The sequence below is a fragment of the Cornus florida genome, unplaced genomic scaffold (assembly GCF_030987335.1).
Source record: "Cornus florida cultivar Cherokee Brave unplaced genomic scaffold, ASM3098733v1 CherokeeBrave_3.0.0_Hap2_Chr07, whole genome shotgun sequence".
NCBI classification, from domain to species: domain Eukaryota; kingdom Viridiplantae; phylum Streptophyta; class Magnoliopsida; order Cornales; family Cornaceae; genus Cornus; species Cornus florida.
Window position 1 is genome coordinate 39830540 of NW_026775577.1, and position 22224 is coordinate 39852763.

A 22224-nucleotide genomic window follows, 5' to 3' on the forward strand; every position below is an offset into this window, starting at 1 on the left:
AGTGACACCGGATTTTAGCAAGGAAACCAATTGGGAAAACTTCGAGGATTTTTGCGCTGTCCCGAGCGTAGATCAATCCACTATGTATATAACAAAGTACACCGAACTTTGAATCAGACTCACACCCTTTCACTCTACCAAGACTCAATCCGCTGAATGTCCCTGGCTTTGCAACTTCCCGTTCAACAGTTCTCGACTTCAGACTTATGCCTCAAACCTTGTAGAATGATTGCTGGTAGATCAACAACACTCCCTAAGTGCCTTGATCCATTCAATATAACAAATTCAGATTTTGAAGAAAAAGATTTTCCATCAGAATTAGATTTTCCATCAGAATTTTGATGCAAAAATCCGTATCAACCTAAGTGAGAAAAATATATTTTTATAGACTTTACAAACCCTAATTGTATGGAAAACAAGTTAATTTCGTGCATAACCATTAATGTAAAAGTCTATGCAAAATAGGAAGTTGAAACAAAGTAGGAAAGTAAGTTACCAAAAACTGCTGAAGGTCTTGAACCGGTTTAAGTTTGTCCAGTTAATTTTTTAAAAACAATCTTTTGATATTTGACCCGGTTTAGCTATTCTTGAACCGGTTCAAGTTGGCAAGACCTAAACAAAAGGTTTTAACGCTTAGAAAACTTTTGGCCACACTCAATTTTCGAAAGCATGCAATTCATGCAAGTGTTTAACCTTTAAACCAAACTTCCTAAAGTGTTGTTCTTACCTTTTTTGAAGTCATTAAGTTATTGATCATGAACAACTCTTCAATTCCGCTTCCGATCATGAACTTGAAATTTGAACTAAAATTACAACTCGATCGGACTTGTTTTGACAACGAAATTTGACAATTACAAATTTTATATCTCACAGTTTCAAATTAAATCCAATTATTTATTTATTTATTTATTTTTTATGGAAATCAAAAACTTGATTCTTATAACTAGTCCAAGACCGCTCGGGAGAATGATGTTGTTCTTCATATAGAATTCCATGTTCATCGAGAATGGAGAAGCATACCTACGAGCATTCTTCTTGTAATAAAGAATCATGGTTCGCACAATAGTGGTCCAAGCTCAATGAGAACTCCTTTAGCCAGGAAATATAATATCTGAGCCCGTTCTAATTTTATCTCTTCCTTCTTCCCAAGAGACCCGAGATTAGCCATGGCAAAAAATTAAGGAGTGCAGCCTTATCGGTGAGATATTGGGATGGAATGAAGTGAGGATACTTCTGGGATCCTAGAAAACAAATTGCATCATGAATTTCCAGAAGTCTTGGTTCGGATTCTTCACATGGAACAACCTCCCTGTCACCGGCTGGATCTTATTCTATACCCAAAACATCATGAATGACACTCCTTTTAATGCTATAATCAATGCCAAAAATAGAAACCACAAATTTGTTGTCTTGCATAAAAGTAATGTACCATGTCGGGAGAGAAAATGCCTTCCATTCGTATGAAGAACAACCAAATGTTCTTCTCAATGTAATCTACAAGCTTCTTTCTTGCACTGTCTCAAAGCTTGTTTAGAAGCACATTCCTTTCAGTTTTGATCGGTCCATCCTTATAAACATCATTGAAAGTTTTCCAAGTGTGATTGTAACGACCCAAATCCATAAATCCGAATCGTAAACTGAATCTCAACCGGACCCAAGGGCATTAAGAGAAAAATGGTCATTATGTACCTTCCCATATTCTAGGAGTCATAATGATGACATACCTACCGTTTCTAACCAAATCGGTTCATGAAAGAGTGATATCCTTGACTATGGGCTCTTCTTGGTCCCTAGGGTTGATATAGGTAAAATGGTCATTTCATGTACAAATTATGGAATGAGACCCACACCATTAGAAATATGACTAAAAAACGTGCAAGATAGACTCAAGAACGACCTTATTTGGGTTTAAAACAAAAAAAGTTATGGCACTCAAAGTTCAAAGGCAATTTCTGAAAAAATGAAAATAAGGGATCGATCCCCCACCCTCGATAGAGCCCTATTTTGATTTGGAGGGGGAGATCGATCCCATTGATTTTTTTGAAAAAATGTGGGGTTGGACCCCCTTTTTGCCCCCTTTTCATCTCCGTTCCCCTCCCCAAGCTATAATTTGGTCTTTTTGACCAAAATACCCCTGTCCCAACTCACGAGCATGCATACGATGTGGAATATGAAATTAATACATCAATTTAAGTTCTTGAAATTATAAAATTTAGTCGATTCCATTTACATTTTCTATATTACATTAAAAGTGATCCAAATGAATAAACGTTACAATCTTAGACCCTTATGGTCGAAATTACAACACTTTACAAAGGAATACATAAATTAAGCATTGGTTACAAGAATAATAAAAGAAGATCCCGTCAACCCTAACTATACATGTGAAGGTCCGTCATTGATTACCTCTTTGTCATAACCTAAAAAATGTTAAAGGAATGGGTGAGCACGGAGGCATAGTAAAAGATGCCTAAGACGCCAACTTTGGACTCTATTGAGCCACACATCATACATTGGGGTTAAAAAGAAACCGGGATCATTCATTGGGAATTTTTCCGAATTTAAGCCATATTTTAATCAAATCAATAGCATAGATTCAACTTTGCATGCTACAAATGCGGATGTAATGCAATGCGAGTCCATCCTCACACTTGGTCTTAAACTGACGCTAATCCCCACCTACGCTAACTGACTTTACCGAACTAGGATTGACACTATCCCTGGCCTCTTGGCTATTTGGGGCCTAGTGTCAAATTTTTCACGTCCTACACTGGACCGTGCCCCCTCTAGCTCGAGTTAGCACTGGGTTCGTGATACGTGGTTCATTTCTAAAATTTCTTCTTTTTCCCGCTTATCCCAAAATGGCTAACTTGTTAATCTCCTACAACTTTTCCACCATTCTAAAATGGCCAAAATATCTTTCTCATTTAGTTCCCCCACCATGCCATGCACGTGAATGCAATTTCATCATTTTAACTTCAACTTCACTAATGTGGCAGTAATGGCATGAACATGGCACTATCAAAGACAAAGGTTATAAGCATGACATTTTCTCATGGAAATTAAGTATAACCATAACATCACCTTCCACAATGTAATCACAACAAAATATTTTCTACCCATATCCATAAACATGCTATTAATAAAGATTGATATCTTTTCAACATGTCAACACTTAACACTAAGCATAGAAAGGCCTCATATTATTCACTTTTAAGAATGCTTAGCTCACATTCAACACATCATCATCATTTAGCTAGTAATGAAATCATAATCTCACATTTTGTTAGAAAACAATTATAGAGCAAAATAATTTCTCAATGAAAGGCAAAGAATGAGGACTTAAAAAACTCCTACCTCAATTCCTTCTAGCCAGACAAGCCCTAAGGCCAAGGCCAAAATTGAAATCCTCCTAGCTTATGCAATATTGGTGCCAAATGAAAGCCCTCTTCGAGCACTCCAACATCTCTTTCTTGATAATATTCAAATTCCCACTCCAAACCTCTAAAATCTAAGCTTAAAACATTATGTATATATGTATATGTGTAGATATAGAAAGAGAAAGAGAAGAGTTAGAGAGAGAAGGGAAAATGTCGAGAATGAGAGGAAGAAGAGGTTGATGGCTTAGTCTTGCATTGCATACTTAGCCCATAATGTGCCACTTGTTAAGCTTAGAATGGTTACTAACTTTAGTCAAGTTACTAACATGCCCTTACCCTTCCTTTACAAAGCCATCCAAGTCCTTAAAATATCTCCTCAATGTATACTTACATATATATATGTCTATGTATGTGAAAAGACCACAACACTCCTCAATGCAAATGACAAAACCGAGAGAAGTTTCCGAGCCCGAAAATCTTTCCGACTTCCAAAAAATTCTAAAAATGATCATGTCAACTCTAATTGACTTAAAATAAATAAAAGGATAAAGTGCAATAAACCCCCCTGAATTATTAAGGTATTGCAACAAACCCCCCTGAACTACAAAAAATCCCCCTAACCTATATTTTGTTGCAATTTATCCCACCACGTCATCTACTGGTGCTAGAAAAAAAAAACAAAAAAAACAAAAAAAAACAAAAAAAAAAAAAAAAAAATACCAATGTACCCTTAGCAAAGACTGCGTCGTTTAACCTTTTTTCCCCAAAAATAAAAAATCAGAAGTTATTCTCACTCGATATATTAAGATATATTGTTTTATATATATCAAAATAAAAAAATTTAAAAATAGCAGTTGCCATTGATAGGCACATGGTGGCCAAGGAGAGAATCAACGGTGGCGATGTCATCGTCTCCACATCTTACGTATTGGTCATAAACCTCCACCAAATCTCTACTTCGCCCATGAACATGGAAGAGGTCAAAGAGATCCTCAACCAGTCCGTAGGCACTTCCATATTGTCTAATTTACGAACCATGAGGTCAAGCTATTCCTTTGAAACCAACGGATCTAAAGTCCTAGCAAACTAATCAATCTTAACCTTCTGTAGCTTCATAAAATAGTCCAATGCCTCATTAACAACTGGTGTTGGTACCGATGCTGGTGCCAGTACCGGTGCGGGTGTAGGAATCTGTATCCCCACAAACTGTCGGCAAAACAACTCCTGAATGGACTCAGACATCCCAAGAGCCACTCCCTGTGCAATCTACTCCTCATACATAGGTGCCCGTAGTGGATTAGTATCTACTCCATGAGGTTGAGCTCTGGGCCTCTCTGGACCCTTTGTGAGCTCGGTGTCAAAAACCTGCTCCTTATTAACACGTACTCAAGGTGGATTAGCATCCACACCTTGAGCGTGAGCCCTAACCCTCCTAGGAAGGTTTCTGATAAGCTCTGTGTCATCTACCTATTCGTCCTCAATGTGATGCAAAGACTCGCCACGTGTCAAAACCATGATGCTATATGCACGAAGAACGAGGTCAATAACAACATAAGTTATTATGACCGAATGTAACTCACTTAGTGAATGCATGAAACACGAAGCACAAAGATGCACGCAACTTACAGTCATGCTAAAATAGTTAAGGAAAGCCTTTAAACAATCAAACACTTAAGTATGTAATCATGTGAACAGATCAAAGCATATCAGCAAGAAACATGAATGAACCCAAGAAAACTCGTCGTCCTAAGGTTTTCGAACCTTAAGCTCTAATACCACTTATAAAAACACAAGTTTTACAAAACCCGGTGCGCCAGTGAGTGACTCGAAACTGACCCGACAAAGGATCCCAAATGCTAAAGCTAGGTTTTAAAACAGATAAGGCACTTGACTAGGGGTAAAGTGGTCTTTTCAAATGAAGTTCAATACAACCATGTAGACCATTAGATAGATAACGAAAAATTAATAAAGTTAGATTCAAGAATCACATGATTTAGAGTTCGGATAAAGAAGATATGGAACCTCGAAGTTTTATAAAAATTAACCAAACTGTGCTCAGGTGCGATCGTTCACAGAATTCTGCGATCGATCGCAGAATCCACGAATGATTGGTACAATAGCCAAATTACAATTTTAAAAACTTGAAGTGCCCAGTGCGATCGATCGCCACCTCTGCGATCAGTCGCCGAATTTGCGAACGATAAAAAGTGACCAAAAGTACATATGCGATCCATCACAAACATCTGCGATCCATCGCAGATGTCACGATGGATCCTGACTAGTTAGGCTGCGACCATGAAATTTTCAAAGACACCAGTTTTTTGAAACTAAAACGAAGTTTTTTGGAAGAAGTCTATGAAGTAACCTACCCTAAAATCACCATGTTCCAAACCAAGGTTGGAAAACAAAACAAAATGATGAAAATGCCCCCCACCGAAACTATGTCATAGTAAATAAAATAAGCTAAAAATTTGTATACACTCCATTACGTAAAAGTGAATGGCCCTGGGCCTCATCACATGTTATGTTAAAGTACTTCAAAAGGAAGGTGTCAAGGTACATATTACACAAAATAAGGGAAGCTAAACATGCTTCTAAGTACTATACATCCATGATATACAAAATGTGGATCATAAAGCATGCTAAACAATTACATGCTAGTAAAACCGAAAGTGTCCTCAACACCAAAGCTACACGAGTTTAAGATTGATGTCCATCCACTAATAGAACTTCTTTACCTGAAAAAGACCCAATCAACTAGGGTGAGTAACTTACATTACTTGTAGGAAAAACGTATGCGTATAACCTAAAGTTGTAATAGATTTGCAAGCACAATATAAACCGGATACACACGGATCATGCCACCTAACATCTAAGTTCAATGTGGAACTAAGGGAGCATCCTAAGGCTACCTTTGTAACATGGTAAATACAATCCACCACAAGTGAATACAATAAAGTAAGAATGAAACCATCAACGTCTACAGTAAGTTATAACTATAAAAGTCATCAAATTGAAATGAAATGCGAAATCAAACAAAATGGATATACTTGGACATCTTCATCGAATCAAATCCAAACGCAATTCGTTATTATGGGTTACTAACCCACAAGGAAATACCTAGTGCGCACTATATAGGGAAAACTCGTACCTCCTGCACTAAAGCCGTGCTCTAGCCATGCCACAAGATTGACGCCCCAAGTTTCCAAAATCAACAATCAATGCAACAACTTATATACATAAATAAACAATGCATTTAACCACTTTCCATGCACAATCAACATGTGAAAACATACAATCCATGCCCTAAGTCCTCAATTACTATAGCATTTGTAAAGAATGCAAGTCCACCATGTCAATCAATTAAGCTAGTATTGAGCCATACGTTGATTCAGAGAATTACATATACCTTTGGGCAGCTTGAAGCACGCCTTGGCGAAGGCTGGGATAGCCGTCAAAACCGCTTTTAACAACACCTCTCTACCCGCTGTAGAAAGAAAATTCCCTTTCCAACCCGAAATTTTGTAAAGCATCTTTTGTCCCACAAATTTGAAGACGTCTTTCTTAGATCTACCAATAATCGCTGGGAGTCCCAAATACCGTTCCTGGGCACCTTCTCTAGGAATATTAAGCAAATCTCTAATAGTCACCCTGTCATTGTGAGGGCTATTCTTACTAAAAAGGTAGAAGACTTGTCAAAATTAATGATTTGACCAGAAGCTTCAGCATAAATGTTAAGCAGCAAAAGAATTCTTTGAACCTCCTCCAAGTCAGCTTTGCAGAAAAGTATGCAATCATCCTCAAAAAATAAATGAGAAAAAACTGGAGCTCGTCTTCCAATTTTTAGACTGGTAATGTGACCAGCCGTTAAGTCATTAACTAAAAGAGAAGACAAACCTTCGGCGCAGAGGAGGGGGAACCATTAAGCATAATAGAGTAGCTGACTGAGCTAATGCAAGTAAGCATCAGAGATACCCATTGAGGATCAAAGCCTAAACGACTCAACACAGCCCCTACATAACTCCATTCAACTCTGTCATAGGCCTTGGACATGTCTAATTTAATGGCCATAGAGAATTCCGCTCCTGACTTAGTTTTCAAATGATGCATAAGCTCGTGAGCAACAAGAATGCTGTCATGAATTAACCTGCATGGGATAAACGCACTTTGATGAAAGCTAATGATCGAGATTGTTCAGCAACGGCTTCATCCTATTTGCCAAGACTTTGGAAAATATCTTATAAACAACATTGCAAAGGGCAATGGGTCAGAATTGAGAGATAGTGGAAGCATTCTTAACCTTGGGAATCAAAACAAGGTTAGCATGGTTTAAACTATTCAAAAGATGACCGGAAATAAGAAAATCATTAAAAGCACACGCTAAAATGTTTTTCACAACATCCCAGTGTTTTTGAAAAAAATAAACGAGTAAAACCGTCGGGCCCAAGGGTCTTACAAGGACCCCATATCAAAAAGAGCTGCTTTCAATTCTTCCTCTGATCCCTTTTGCAACAAAATGGAATTTTGTTCAGGTGTGACCTTTGGGATAAGAAGATTAACTACCTAAGCTAACCTTTCAGGAATAGGATTAGAAGAAGTGAAGATACCTCAAATCAGAAAAGAAAAAAGAAAAAAGTGCATCTCATGATATTTTGAAAAAATAATTTATTTGTTAGTAAACTAAAATGATACCAGAAGTAGTACTTTATACGAGGAGTGCTAAATACAGTCACACATCTGATTGGTTGAAAAACTCAATTATAGAAGTTGTAATTAATCTCTTTCCTATTTTTTGAAACTATAAAACTTCAACATTTAAGACCAAATTATCCGTTTATATTTTTTCTTTCTATTTTATCCTACTTGTACGTGTGTGTGTATATATAAAACCTTCATTCTTCTTTACTTACCTATCTTATTCTTTTTTCTCTCTCTTCTTTGCTTACCTACCCTATTCTTTCTTCTCCCTCTTTTTTTTCAATTTTTTTTTAACTATATATATATATATATATATATATATATATATATATATATTTTCAATTCTTTCATTTTATATATATATAGATATATAAATATATATAGTAATTAACCATACTGTGAATAAATTGGGAAACCATACTTCTCTTATTTCATATATTAACTAAAACTCAAATTTTATAATATTACTTCAATTAAAACTCAATCTCATACCATTATTTCAATTAAATTACATAAAATCCAATAAAAAATCCATCAAGGTGGAATATATATATATATACATATATATATATATATAAGACAAGTGAACAAAAAAAGAAAGAAAGTAAAGAATGAAGTATAGCCACATATATCCAATCACGAAAGAAAGCAAAAAAATAAGACAAAGGAAAGAAAGGTTATTAGGTATAAAGAAAAAGGAAATAATTTAAAAGGGTAATTTGGTCTTAAAGTTGAAGTTTTATAGTTTCAAAAAATAAGGAGGAGGCATTAATTACAACTTCTATAATTGGGTTTTTCAACCAATTAAATGTAATACTGTGTTTAACCCTCCTCACTTTATACATCAAAGTTACAGGGAATGATTTTAATTTTTTCTTCATTCATTCAATTTAGATGAGGTTAAATTATATAGCCACATAGCCACAGCCTAAGTATCAAATTTAAAAAATAAAATAAAATAAAAAATAGAAACCAAAGTGACATAAAAAAGGAAATTATTAAAGTGACGGTCAACATCCTCTCCTTTCACTTCCCCTCTCTTTTATTAGTCTCACATACATTCTCCTTTTTTAGGGGAAAAAATATATATTTAGAATAAGTAAAGATGGTAAAAACAAAAAGTGTACAGTGAAAAAAGATAATTATGTTATTATAAAACAAGGATGCATGGACTAATGAGTTTAGGGACTTTTTTGTCATCTGTCTTAACTCTTAACGAAAAAAGAAAAGTGGAGTGCAAATATTGATTCCCTATTTTTTAACAAATAAGCATTAGGTGGCATTGTGTGAATAAAAGCACATCATCATATTCAAAAAAAATTTAAAAAGAAACCATTTAATGTCTTTCCTTTAAGAACACAATTACACAATTTTTAAATCCATCATAAATACTCCCTCTGTCCCAATTTAGTTGTTCATCTTTCCTTTTTGAGTTGTCCTACCAAGTTTAAACAACATATTTCACATCTTACCCAAAAATACCCTTAAAATTTAAATAAAAAAAAATAAAATAAAAAAAATATATATTAAACTTGATTTTTTATATATTTAAACTTGAAAGGGTAGCTTTGTAATTTTTAAAATTACATTGTCCCCTTAAAAAGTTCTACTCCCCAAAAAGAACATCTAATATGGGGTAGAGGGAGTAAAACTTTATAATATCAAATTCCAAATCAAAATTTTCTAATGGAACATTAATTTCATTGCCTTAGATTGGAGGGATATGATTTCAAGTGGATGATAGCAACTAACAGTCCATATTCAATAAGGCCCTTTATTAAACATTATAAATAGATAAGATGTATCAAATATTTGCCCATGTATAAGATATATCAAATTTTGTGATACTTTATTCTCTTATTTTTAGCCTTTTTCCATTGACAGTCATTTCGGCCCATATACGTGGATTGCCTTCAACTTGTCAAAATAATTTCCCTTTGTATTGATTTTTTTTACCCACTTGATGTTATGAAATCAGTTTTGTTTCTTACCACGAGTTGGAATTTTAGTGGTGATTTCCTTTTACACATTGTAAAGAGAGAATATTGATTTGCATGTTTAGATTATTATTTTGTAGTTTAGTGTGCCTGCCTTATAAGATTTTCTCGATATTCATAAGATATTTAAATTATTATTTTTCTTTACGAGCTATCAAGATGATACTCTTATGCTCCATTTGGTGTGGAGGAATGAAATGGAATGTCCATTCTAACAATTCCTTTGTTTGGTAATTTCAAGTGGAAATGGGCATTCTATTGGAATGAAAATTCATTCCCAAGTAATTTTTTTAAAAAAATTAAGTTCTCAAAAAACTCTCATTTTCTAAGTCCAAAAACAATCACCACCATCGCCGCCGCCACCACTGCCTTCCGCCGCCGCCACTACCTTCCACCACCGTCGTCGTCGCCACCACCACCACAACTACAACTACTGTTTTTCACCACAACTGCCACCGCCACCTCCATTGCCTTCCACCATCGTTATTGTCATCGCCATCATTGTTGTCTCCTTCAACAAACCACACCGCTGCCGCCTCCATTGCCTTCCACCACCATCACCGACTTTCACCACTACCACCGTCACCTCCATTGTCTTCTACCACCGTCATTATCACCACCACCATCGCCATTATCGCCATCACTACCGCTGCCGTCACCACCACCGCATTCCACCATCGCCACCTTCCACCACCACCACTACTGCCTTCCACCACCATCGTCACTGCCACCACTGTCGTTACCTTCCACCACCACACCGCCGCCTCTTTCAATGTCTTCCACCATCACCGCCGCCTCCACTTCCTTCCACCACCACCACCATCGTCACATCTACTGCCTTCTACCGTCACCACCTACACCACATACGCCTTCCACCACCACCACTACCATTGCCACCGCTTTCCACCAACACCACTACCACCTTCCGCCGCCTTGCAATACCACTACTGTTTTCCACCTCCAATTCCATCGTCACCGCCATCTACCACCGCCGGCATTTCTTTTTAAAAAAATTATAAAATAATGTTTATTTTGTTAGTTTAATTTAATTGTCAGTAACAAGAGTATTTTGGAGACTTCAATTTAAAATTCATTCCATTCTAAATTTAAAATTAGTCCAACCAAACAATATAATGGTTATTATTATTCCATTCTTACATGATTCATATTTGCAACCAAACAATAGAATGAGAATGGGCATTTCATTCTATTCACATTCTCATTCCATTCCCACTTGCATTTTATTCAATTCCTACACACCAAACGTAGCATTACATAAATGTAAAGATATGGATCGCAAAATACTTTAACTACCGAATGTTTAAAGTACTTTATGTAAAAAATACGAAGTTGAAAGTTCAAAACTCTATAAAAACAAAGGCCCTGTTTGGCGTGGCTTCCTGGGCTTCAAAACAAGCTTCTAAGCCCAGAAAGGCATTCCACTAAAAACATGTGTTTGGTAAATATTTTTAAACGGGCTTCTTTAAAACACCCAGCCCCTCAAAAGCCAGTTTGACCAAAGCTACAAAAACATGCTTCTGAAATTCACTTTTCGGGGAGCGGATGAGAGTTTTAAGTGATAAATATAGCAGATATCAGCTTTTGTTTTCCAATAGAATTTAATTCAAAATCTAAAAAGAAATTCATTATGATTTTATTAGTTAAAGTAAACAACTACGAGCTTTTAACCAAAAGAGTACAAATATACCTGACATTCTATTACATCTATTGGACCCCGGAAGACAAGAGATGCCTTTGTTATCATTGTTCTAGCGATAAAGAGATCCGTCAACATCGATAACACCTAGTAACAATGTTAAACAAAATTAGGGATGAACAATTATGTTTATTGTACCTCTGACAGGCCCCAAAAAAAAAAAAAAAAAAAAACCCACCTCTGCATCCAGATCACTGCCGAAAAGTACTGTAAAATCTGAAACTTGGGTTAAATATGGATCTTTTGAAGAGCCTACATTTATGCATTTAACAGCATACACGTAAAGATGAAAGAATTTGGAGGTATTGCCACCGTCTCTCCCAGATAAAATCCATTCTCCCTGCAGGGCCAAGGGGAGTTCAAGCAAGATGCATAATGAACCTTAAACGTTATTAGTGATTTCTATCAACTAGTTGGAAAAAAAAAATATTAACAATAACAAAAAGGAAGAGAATCTCAAATACACAAATAGCAAGTGTAATATGTTTTACAGATTATATAATCATAATAGTAGTTATGTTGGTGAGTCGTCGCACAATACGCATATTATATGTGTATATACTTTTAAAAGTGCTTCCATTTTCCATGTCATTGTGACTAATATGGTATTAAACCCGTCTTTTCGCTTTTGTCCTTGTGGTCACATTTTATTCGACTACCGTATTACACAGGAACGGAAGAATGGCTAAATTAGAAATTTGAGACATAAGTCAAAGAACTGTACCCTAGCTGATTACACCTTTTGTTGGAAATAAAAACTAAAAACAGAAAAGTAAAAGACTGAATATATGCTACTCCTATATGGTAACACGGTATATGCTACTATACCGTGTTACCATTGACTAAAGAATTGATCTTTCATTTTTAAATGAAACACAATAAATGCGTTAGCAAATATAACAACATAATTAATAACTATATTTTGTCATTTTGTTTATATTTTTTTTTTTATCAGTATGATTTTTTTTTTTTTTTTTTTTTTTTTTTTTTTTTTTTTTTGATAAGTATTATCAGTATGATATTATGATATATGAAAACAAAAAGAATACATATACAGCTGGGGAAATTTTGCTTTTCAAGTCAAAGGAGTCTATAACGAAGTATTTGTATATTACAAGGTATCATGGTTTCACTTCCATTTATGAAATGTTATTAGTCTTAGCTAATCAGTACTCCTAGTGTGCAATGGAGCCCCTGATCGCTTGTTTGATGAATCTTTTATTCAATAAAAGGGGAAAACAAATGAAAACGAAAAGGCTACACCAGTATTCACATTGCCAAACGAAAGGTATAGCACTGAAATTCATTTTGTCACAAATAGGAAGAAGGTAGCACCAGAGATTGGGGGGAACTTGTTGGTGAATGGGTGGGTGTTGTTTTATTTTCTTGTCTTTATTTCTTTTAAAATTTGTTTATGTTATGCTGGTTCACAATATTCTCAAATACTGCAAGCAGATAGTGTAATCCATGGGACAAAAGGGTTGAACTAACCTGGAGAACATTAGCTACACCCTCAAAATAGAATTCCCTATGCCTAGAAGGTTCCAGGGAGTGGATCTCCTTCATCATTCTGGTCAAGTTTTTCCTCTTCGCCCCCACTTCCCTTGTCTGGCAAGAGCATGTCAGTAAATGCTCCCATCTCATGAAGCTTCTTGCAAGCAGCCAAACAAACAGCCTGCACATGAAAGATATTAATGAATTTTCTCGTTTGAATGTTAGATGAAGTTCATATCACCGACAACAAAAAGCTGGCATGCCTGTTGTGCAAGACGAATTGAACTACATACTGGTCCCTCCAGTCCTTCAAACGGTGCATTACAGGGGAGTTGAAGCCTGCAAGAATATTCTGTAGAACCCCCTGGCTTCTCATGGCACTCCATGATAAACTCGGGACGAAGTATTGAATACCTGATAATAGTTGCAAGACAACTGACTAAGAAGCTAAAACCCACTAAGAAGTCCAATAGTAATAACAAATAAATAAATAAATAACAAATAGGAATATAATCTATCATATAGAAACAGAAACTGCACCTGTCAGTTGAAAGTTGAGAGCAATACATATGAACAAGTCCAACAGCAGAATTTAAGCTCACAATAGCACCAGTTGATTCCACCTGATACACCGTACCTGGTGTTGGATCCACTGAAATTAGCCTTGAAGTACCCTTAAGATGACTAAGGACAGTTCGCTCAATTGCTTCTTTCTGCAAGGTCTCTTCACTATTCCTAGCATTCCTTAAAAGTTAAAAATGCTCAATGCGACAAATTTCCCCAAGAGAGAATTTTCAATCCAAAATTGGCTGAAATATCATAGATACATTGCCAAGGTACGAGTTAATGCTCACAACTGTTCCAAGTATGGTGTCTTCCCACGCTAGGGGAAGAATCAAGGGAAGTTCACGCTAGGGGGAGAATCAAGGGAAGTTCAAGTAGTAATCTCAATACATTCATGTCTCATTTCGCTTCATTATACAATAATAAATTCTGTGTCTCTGACAGCGTTATAGCATTAGTTCTGGCTGAGTCAGATTTCAATTATTGCATCATCCAAACCAGTATGAACATGCCCATTAGCAAAGAAATTACAGCTGGAAAACACAAGAAACCAAATGAAAAAAAATACATATTGTAGAAAAGGCTACATATTTGATAAGGAACTATATTGAAAATTCTAGAAGAAACTCTTACTGAACAGATGCATAAATGTATATTGCAACAGCAAAATATCCCAACTACTTCTTCATCAGATACCAGTGCCTGCATCAAATGAGTCGAGCCATTCGGATTTTGCGGCCTTTCTCAGTTACCACTTAGATATCAAGATCAGAGACAGGCATAAGCGTAAATGAAAATCATTAGAGATGGAAGTGATACTCAACAGGCTTTTTTAAGTGCATAGACTTAAAATAATGAAAGATCTCAATTCAAAAGAAATCCAGCAAAATAAGCAAAGATTTCTTAATAAGTACAAAATGAGCAAATATTAGAATAAAAACTTTAGAAGAAACAGAGCTCCTAAAATTGGTACATTTCAAGTATTGATATACTTGCCTCCCTTCCAATATAAGATTAGAAATCAACTCCAAAACAAAGAAAGCGAGAAGAGAATAGAAATCACAAACTATATAAACAGGAACTACAATTTGAGAGCAGCAATTGCTTCAGGTCTAAAATCAACCCTCAGGCCCAACACTCTCCTCACCTCAGCAGGAGTTAGTCTCCAGGTCATGGGTCCTGAGTTCTCACCCCAGAAATCCAGAATCTCAGAAACCTTTTCCAAGTTTAGGATAGTTGCCATCTGGGTAAGACGAGCGAACTTGTCTCTAACAGTCCTTTGACTCATGCTGGAAAAGTGGCTTACCAGTGCCCTAGCATCTCTGTCAAGCTGGAGACCTCCAAGCTGACTGAATCTTTTTTGCATCATGATTACTTCAAGCCTCTTTACAATGAAGTCAACAACCAGATGAACAAAGGAGTCATAATTGTTGGCAGTCATTAGTGGTTGGAGCCATGCCACATTGGTCTCAACAGAGTGGAGAAGCCTCTGGACCCATGGGTCATTCACCTCGTTGTCTGCATATTCAGCCTCAGACAGTTCATAGCTGATGGTTGCCACACTATCTAATACTGGACGGATTCTGGGTGTTATGATTGCTACAAGTTGCTCCATTCCAAAAGTTAAAGCTTTCTTGAAACTGTTACTCATCTCACCCAACTCAGACAAGCAAGATTTTACTCTCTCTCTATCCACTGGTGCAGGAAATACCTGATAAAGATGTATAATTTTACAACTTGAGTTATAATCTCACACAGGAAAAAACAAAGAACAGAATGTTGGAAACCAAGCATATAAATGGTAATCTAGACAGTAAAGATCACAAATCTATGAAAAAGTCATATATATATATATATACCCTCAACTAACATCTAATACAACAATGGGGAAATTTCAAAAATATTGGAAAATAGAAGACAATGGCAAATTTTATTATATGCTCAAAGTCAAATCACAGTATGTTGCTCATTTGGAACCCAATATAAGAACCAAAAACAAGTAAAATATCTAATGAATGAGTAAGGAGGAGAACCTTGTCCAATACAATAAAATGGACTGGACATCGGGACAGCGTGAGCATCCAAGATAATCATATCTAAGGAGACAAAAGGGCTATCAAAAGAAGGCAGTCCATAAAATATCCCTCTACTTTGGCAAGAATCCATTCAAACTCATAGCATATATATTTTAAATGCATTGGAGTTCAAAGGTACATTTCTTCTGATCAAAAGATAGGGATTTGCAGGATGAAATAAGAATATCTAATATCTATCTTTTTAAATTATATTGCTCTTTCTATATCATATTAATTATTAATTATTATTATCTAAACGGTAATGACTACTTGGTTAGGGTCTTCTGTTTCTTCCATTTGCCACGAATCTCAGTAACTTATGACACATTTCAGAATTTTCTGAAAATAGTATGAGAATTGTGGCACTGCAAGCCTCAGGGAAAGGCATCTGAGTGCATGCCAGTACTGGAAACTTTTCTCCGGAGCGTATTTTTCCATATGAGGGATGCTAGTACAAATTACTTTTCTCTAATGACATTGGTGTTGGTAGACACTGTGCTTCGTTTTAGGTTTTCTATAGCTATAAAACTACTAAATTACATTGTAGTCAACCACTGCAACACCCAGTAACGCCATGGAACATATATTTTAGTAAAGTAAGAAGATTTATCAACAAACATGCTCTTCCTTGGCACTATCCTCCGAGTAGACCTCAATTAGTTTGATTGAAAAGCTTGGATTGGCAGATGAATTTCCATTAGAGCACCTACTAAAAATATATTAAGGTTGATCCATCTAACTAAAATTTTACGCCAAATTCGATTTCCCTCTGCATTTAATCTGACAAGATCCAAAGACGAACGCCAATCCAAGTATCAAGCTGATCAAACTGGGCTCAGCTGAAAATGATCCCCTTCAGGCTCAGCTCTAGCTTGTATCAAGCTTGGAGGCCTTTCTTTAAAGGTGGTGAGTTCAAAAGCCATTTGAGCTCAGCAGGTTAAAGTTTCTAATGTGTTTTAAATTCAGCCCAACAATTATTGCAAGCTCCTTGGTATTGTATTTATAAAAGGTAGACCAGATTGATTATATTGTGACATCAGTGACACAGCATATTGTAAGAAGCATCCCTCTTGGGACAACTTGTGTTCCATGTTCTTATTTTTTTTCTCTTCCAATATAACTTACATAAGGAACCAAATAAAAGCATTTGTTATTTATTAATGAAAAGACAACTTACTAAATAAATGGATATGGAACTCAAAGAAAACTGTAGACTACCCACTGTAGCAACTGTGCCTTTTCTAGTGGTATCTCCTCCACTTTCCAACTGGAAGGTCAAGAGTTCAAGTACAGGCAATTGTAGGTGAATGTATCTTACCAAAAACAAAAAACAAAATAAATAAAAGATTTGGAAATGGACTTGTACAGGCTCCACTTGATTAATAAATGAGCTTCAACTTCAAGCTCGATGGTTCATTTAGTTTTTCTTCTCTCTTTTTTCTTTTTTTATCCTCCGAAGTTTAAGCAAAAGGACACACACCCACAATATTGCCCCACAGGGCTCATGGTTTATTTAGTTAAAGCAACAAATCGATTACTTAGTCGAGATTGAGCTGCTCATGAACCGCTTGATTCTAACTACAACACTAAATCAAACATATACAAGATTAATATCAACTTGTCTTTGAGGAACATCACCTCAAACATAAGCAAAATTCGATGCACAGGCAATTGCATAAAGAAAACAAAAAGAGGGGGGAAAAAAAAAGGAAAAATTAGCACTTACCTCTGCACATTGCTCTTCAATCTCATGTCGTAGTTTCAGTGCATACTCACTACTCACGTCCATGTTGTTCAAAGCCGTAGCAATCTCTGTCCCAGTCTTTTGCACACCGACACCACCCAAAAACAGCTTTGCTCCAAGGTTAGGCTCCCTCATTTTCTGCTGCAATGCTTCATTGTACTCACTGCCTAACAAACTAACTGCACTGCTCAGAACTGCAATCACAGAGTTAATGTTTGAAGTGGATATTGACCTCCGGCAGCAACTCTGCAAAACATAGAACACGTCGTCCACCATAGAAGTTGTGAGGCTGTCAGGTACATGTTCATCAATGTTGATAGCCTTTCTTACGTTTTCCACCATGAAGAATCCCTCTAAAATCACATAATAACCAGTGATATCTTGCACAACTTTACTGAAATTTCCGCTTCTGAAGGCTCTTGTGGCTCGCGGGCCTAACTCACGATCCACAGAAGTCAGAGCCTTAATCTTTGACACCATGTATTCTGTGTAGTCCTCACCCAACTGTGTCAGTGACAGTATTTCTTCCAAATACAACTCAATCTCTCTTGGGTCCGGACCTTCAACTTCAACAGAAAGCAAATTGTTCTTGTAAGAATTGATGTCAGAGGTTAATCTGGCCAATTTTCGGTAGTCCATGTACTTGTTTAGAATGAGAGACCCCCTAGAATCGCACTCTTCTTGAAGCTCGCAAATGGCATACACAATGGCATCTTCGCCGCACAGACTCATCAAAATTTCCTCATTTTCTTCTATAGCCAAAACAATGTCTTTAAATAAATTGGTCAAGCAAGTGACGAAATTCACCTCATTCTGATTTTTTTTTTGGTCCATTAATTCCACCATCTGCTCAAATTCAAGTCTGGATCGCATTGCAATGACTTTCTTCAAATAGTTAACGTACACTTGCAAACCTTCTTCCTCCAAACCGAGGGGCGAGTAGAGCCTGGTGAAGCGGAGGATCTTGGGGTGATCCCGCTGATCAACGGCAGCCGCTAATCTCTTCCGAACGATTCCTTCAAGCTGTTTCTTGGATGCGAGGAGATGTTCCCTCTGATCGGAACCGGAACTCGAACTGGAAGCAGAATCCTTGTAGTACTTGGCATCGATTTGGAGAAATGTCTGAACATATTTAGCGGCAGACTCAAAATCCTCTGCGTCCAGAGCTTTCTTGACTCCATCAATGCAGTTGGCCCTGTCGACGATGGCATCAATCCAGAGGAGTGTATCGTTGACTCGGGACTGCGCCAGATCGAGCTCCCGGACTTTGGCGCTGACCTGATCCGCGAGAAGAGAGGTGGAGCGTACGTTGGACAGCATGTAATCAGAATCGCCCTTGACAATCTGTAGAACGTCGGCGGATTTCTGTAAGTTGGAGAGCTGTTTGTCGACGTCTATTCGTTGGGAGAGGACATTGTCGAGATCCAGATCTAGGGCACGCTGATACGCAATGCACTCGTGGAGGAGCCTAGTCATCGCACCAACGTCGGTAAGCTTGCGGACGTAATCCAGTGCCTCTGGACTTCCGAATTTCACAGAATTGGACCCACACTCTTCATCTTCTTCCGCCGTAGATCCGTTGGGCATCGTCGACGGCATCTTCTTCTTTCTTTCAAAATGCAAAGAGGGTTTGATTTGGGCCGAATCCGCCGGACAATGATCTAGGTTTTGCTCCGATTCGAAATTAAAGAAAAGATTGGTGAAGGCTTAAGAGAAAATCAGAAGAAAAAAAAGATGAATTTTCCTCCTCTCTGTTACTGTGGGAAGGAAAGAGGAGAAATAAAAATGCTAACGAATTGCTACAGTGAACGCTACAGTAGGGAAGTAATTACTAGTTGATCTTTTTCTATGCATTTTTAGTTGTATTTTCTTTCTTTACTTGAAACTTACAAGTTACAATGGGTGTCAATCAATGTCATTTATCAAACAAATTTATATACATTTTTTTTTTATTAAAACTATCGTGCTAGTCAATTATTTTTTTGTATTAACTACTTTCTGTATTTTACTTTTAAATTTTGAGAATAGTCTTGAGTTACCAAACATAATTTTACTTTTTATTTCATTTATAACAAATAAAAATTGTAATTTTATTTTTGAAGATAGCAAAACTTAAAACAAATAAAAATTGTAATTTTATTTTTGAAGATAGCAAAACTTTAAAAGCAAGGGTAATTATTGAATCACATATTACTTACAATGTAATATTTTCTTTCTTCACTTGAAACTTACAATGGGTGTCATCAATGTCATTTATCAAACAAATTTATATACATTTTTTTGTCCTATCTATTGTGATCAATTCAAGAACTAAAAGCAAAAAAAGAATTTGGTAACAAAAAATGTTTTCTATTTTTTTGTTGTCAGCTCCAAAACAAAAAACAAAAATCTTGTTTAATAATATGTTTTTATTTTTCTATAATAAAAAAAAAAAAAAATTCTTTTTGTGAAAAAAAGAGGAAACATAAAAATAAAAATAAAAAAAAAGGTGTTTCCCATTTTTTCGATATTGTTGAGAAAAAATGTTTTCACTATTATTTTATTACATATGCACGGTTCATTTCAAATAAAATGTGTGTTATTCATGTTATATATTAATGCTACATATTAAATACTAATAAAAGTTATATTTTTAATCTATAATTATATTATATATTAGTGTAAATTATTTTTTATTTAACAAAAATATATTTTTAAAACATAATATATTATATTTATGTGTAAATTATTTTTTGGGACAATTTTTATTATTTACTTTATATAATATTATTAAATTATTGTGCAACAGATATAATGTATTATTATATACTATATCTATATTATATTATAGATATATTCTTTAATATTTATTATTTATTATAATATACTATATGTTAAAAAATTATATATTATATAATAAATGTATAGATAATGTACATGCATGCACTTATATATATAAGTGGTGAGATTTTTTTGTCCTAATATATCTTATTGTCTACTTATGTATTTGGTATTTTTAATATTTGTGAAATAATTGAATTACATACATATTTAAGGCTTTTTGGTATTGATGAAAAAAAGAAAAATAAAATAAAATAATAAAAAAATGTTATGTACATTGGTAACAAATATTTATTATTAAACACTGTTATTATTTTTTACTTTCAAAATTATGACAACAACAAGTGTTAATAAATGTCATTTTTGTTTTTTATTGTCACTCAAGAAAATAAAATTATGTTTGTGCTTTCTTAAAACTGCAAAAACAGAAAACGAAATTATTACTAAACGCAGTCTTGTTTTAAACTTGCTTTCTGTTTTTTACTTTCAAAATTTAAGAATAGTCTGGAGTTACTAAATATAATTTTGCTTTTTGTTTCATCTATAACAAATCAAAATCGTAATTTTACTTTTGGAGAAAGCAAAAATTAAAAAGTAAAAGTATGAAGAGGCCTTATTGAATCATATATAATAATGGTTTGATTTAAAGAGGAATGATTAGTAGAATTTTTGCCTTTTAAGTTAGTTTCATGCACCATGTAATGTTGTTGAGTACTTGAGTTATTGCATTTGTTCTCTCAATTTAAACTAGTTGCATTAATCCTCTTTTCTTTCCTTTTTTTTTTCTAGTTGGTACTCACACGCACATGTCTCTTCTGGGATTTGAACTCCTGACCTCTTTTTAATAATTAAGAGGTTGATACCGCTAGACCTAATGGATCAGATTTTGATTCGAATCTCATAACCAATTAGCGATATGAATTGATGATATGTTAGCTAAACAAATCGGTCATGAATTATGATCGACAGTCCGATAATAATCAGCTCTGATGTAATATACGATAAATATATTATCTAACACTATAAAATATAATAGGGTAAATTACACAGACACCCCCTGAGGTTAGGTTATTTTTTATGTAAATGAAGATTTTATTTTTAACTTTCACTTACATCCCAATTTACTTTTTGGCCTCAAACACACGCAAATTGACTCTTTTACCCACAATTTTTTAATATAAAAATATCTTTAATCTTAAATGACATAAATGCCTCTCAACAATTTTGAGTTTTTCATCATATCCAACCTCATCTGCTCCATTGACATCCATAAGCTCTCTGTCACCAAGGATTTTGATGATTCTTATTACCCTAACCTCTCCATTGTTGCTGAAATGGGCAGGTTAACCTCATTCAACCCTCTTTCTCTCTTTACAATATATACTCACACATAGATATGCATGATAAGGAGCATTAATGGATTCTGAAAATGGGTTGACATCAAATTTCTCAGATTATCTCTCTTTTTTTATTTTTCAAATTTCTATTCAAATTTGGTGTAATGATGAATTGATGATGATGAACAGGGGACTTTTGCTCATATTGAACCCATCTAATTAATGCTTTGTTTTTTGTATGATTAGATGCATGAAACCAAACCTACTTAATATGGGTTTTCCTTAGATTATGCTTCATTTTTTTTTTCCTTAATGATGTAAATGATTGTAGATTGCGTGTAGAGATTACCCACATTCAAGGCAAGTATGTGTCAAATTTCCCTTTGAGAAGATGCATC

The 22224-nt window shown here is 35.3% G+C and overlaps 2 protein-coding genes across 3 annotated transcripts; both read right to left on the minus strand.

Annotated features, from left to right (window-relative positions):
• Positions 1-5867: 5867 nt before the first annotated feature.
• LOC132267073 (endoribonuclease Dicer homolog 1-like) lies at positions 5868-14627 on the minus strand. 2 transcript variants are annotated; one of them, XM_059768125.1, is made up of 5 exons: positions 13284-14627; positions 11971-12132; positions 11784-11879; positions 6790-7527; positions 5868-6118 (listed from the first exon to the last, which is right to left on the minus strand). In XM_059768125.1, exons 1-4 carry the CDS (start codon positions 13473-13475, stop codon positions 7516-7518), a joined length of 462 nt encoding a protein of 153 aa, XP_059624108.1. In that variant the 5' UTR covers positions 13476-14627; the 3' UTR covers positions 5868-6118; positions 6790-7515. The 2 variants fall into 2 exon arrangements, with proteins under 2 accessions (XP_059624108.1, XP_059624107.1); XM_059768124.1 differs by lacking the exons at positions 5868-6118; positions 6790-7527 and having other exon boundaries at positions 10906-11879.
• Positions 14628-14696: 69 nt separating this feature from the next.
• Positions 14697-19509, minus strand: LOC132267072 (conserved oligomeric Golgi complex subunit 4). The gene is made up of 2 exons (XM_059768123.1): positions 17652-19509; positions 14697-15561 (listed from the first exon to the last, which is right to left on the minus strand). The coding sequence occupies exons 1-2, from the start codon at positions 19266-19268 to the stop codon at positions 14932-14934; spliced, it is 2247 nt and encodes a 748-aa protein (XP_059624106.1). The 5' UTR covers positions 19269-19509; the 3' UTR covers positions 14697-14931.
• Between the last annotated feature and the right edge of the window lie 2715 nt (positions 19510-22224).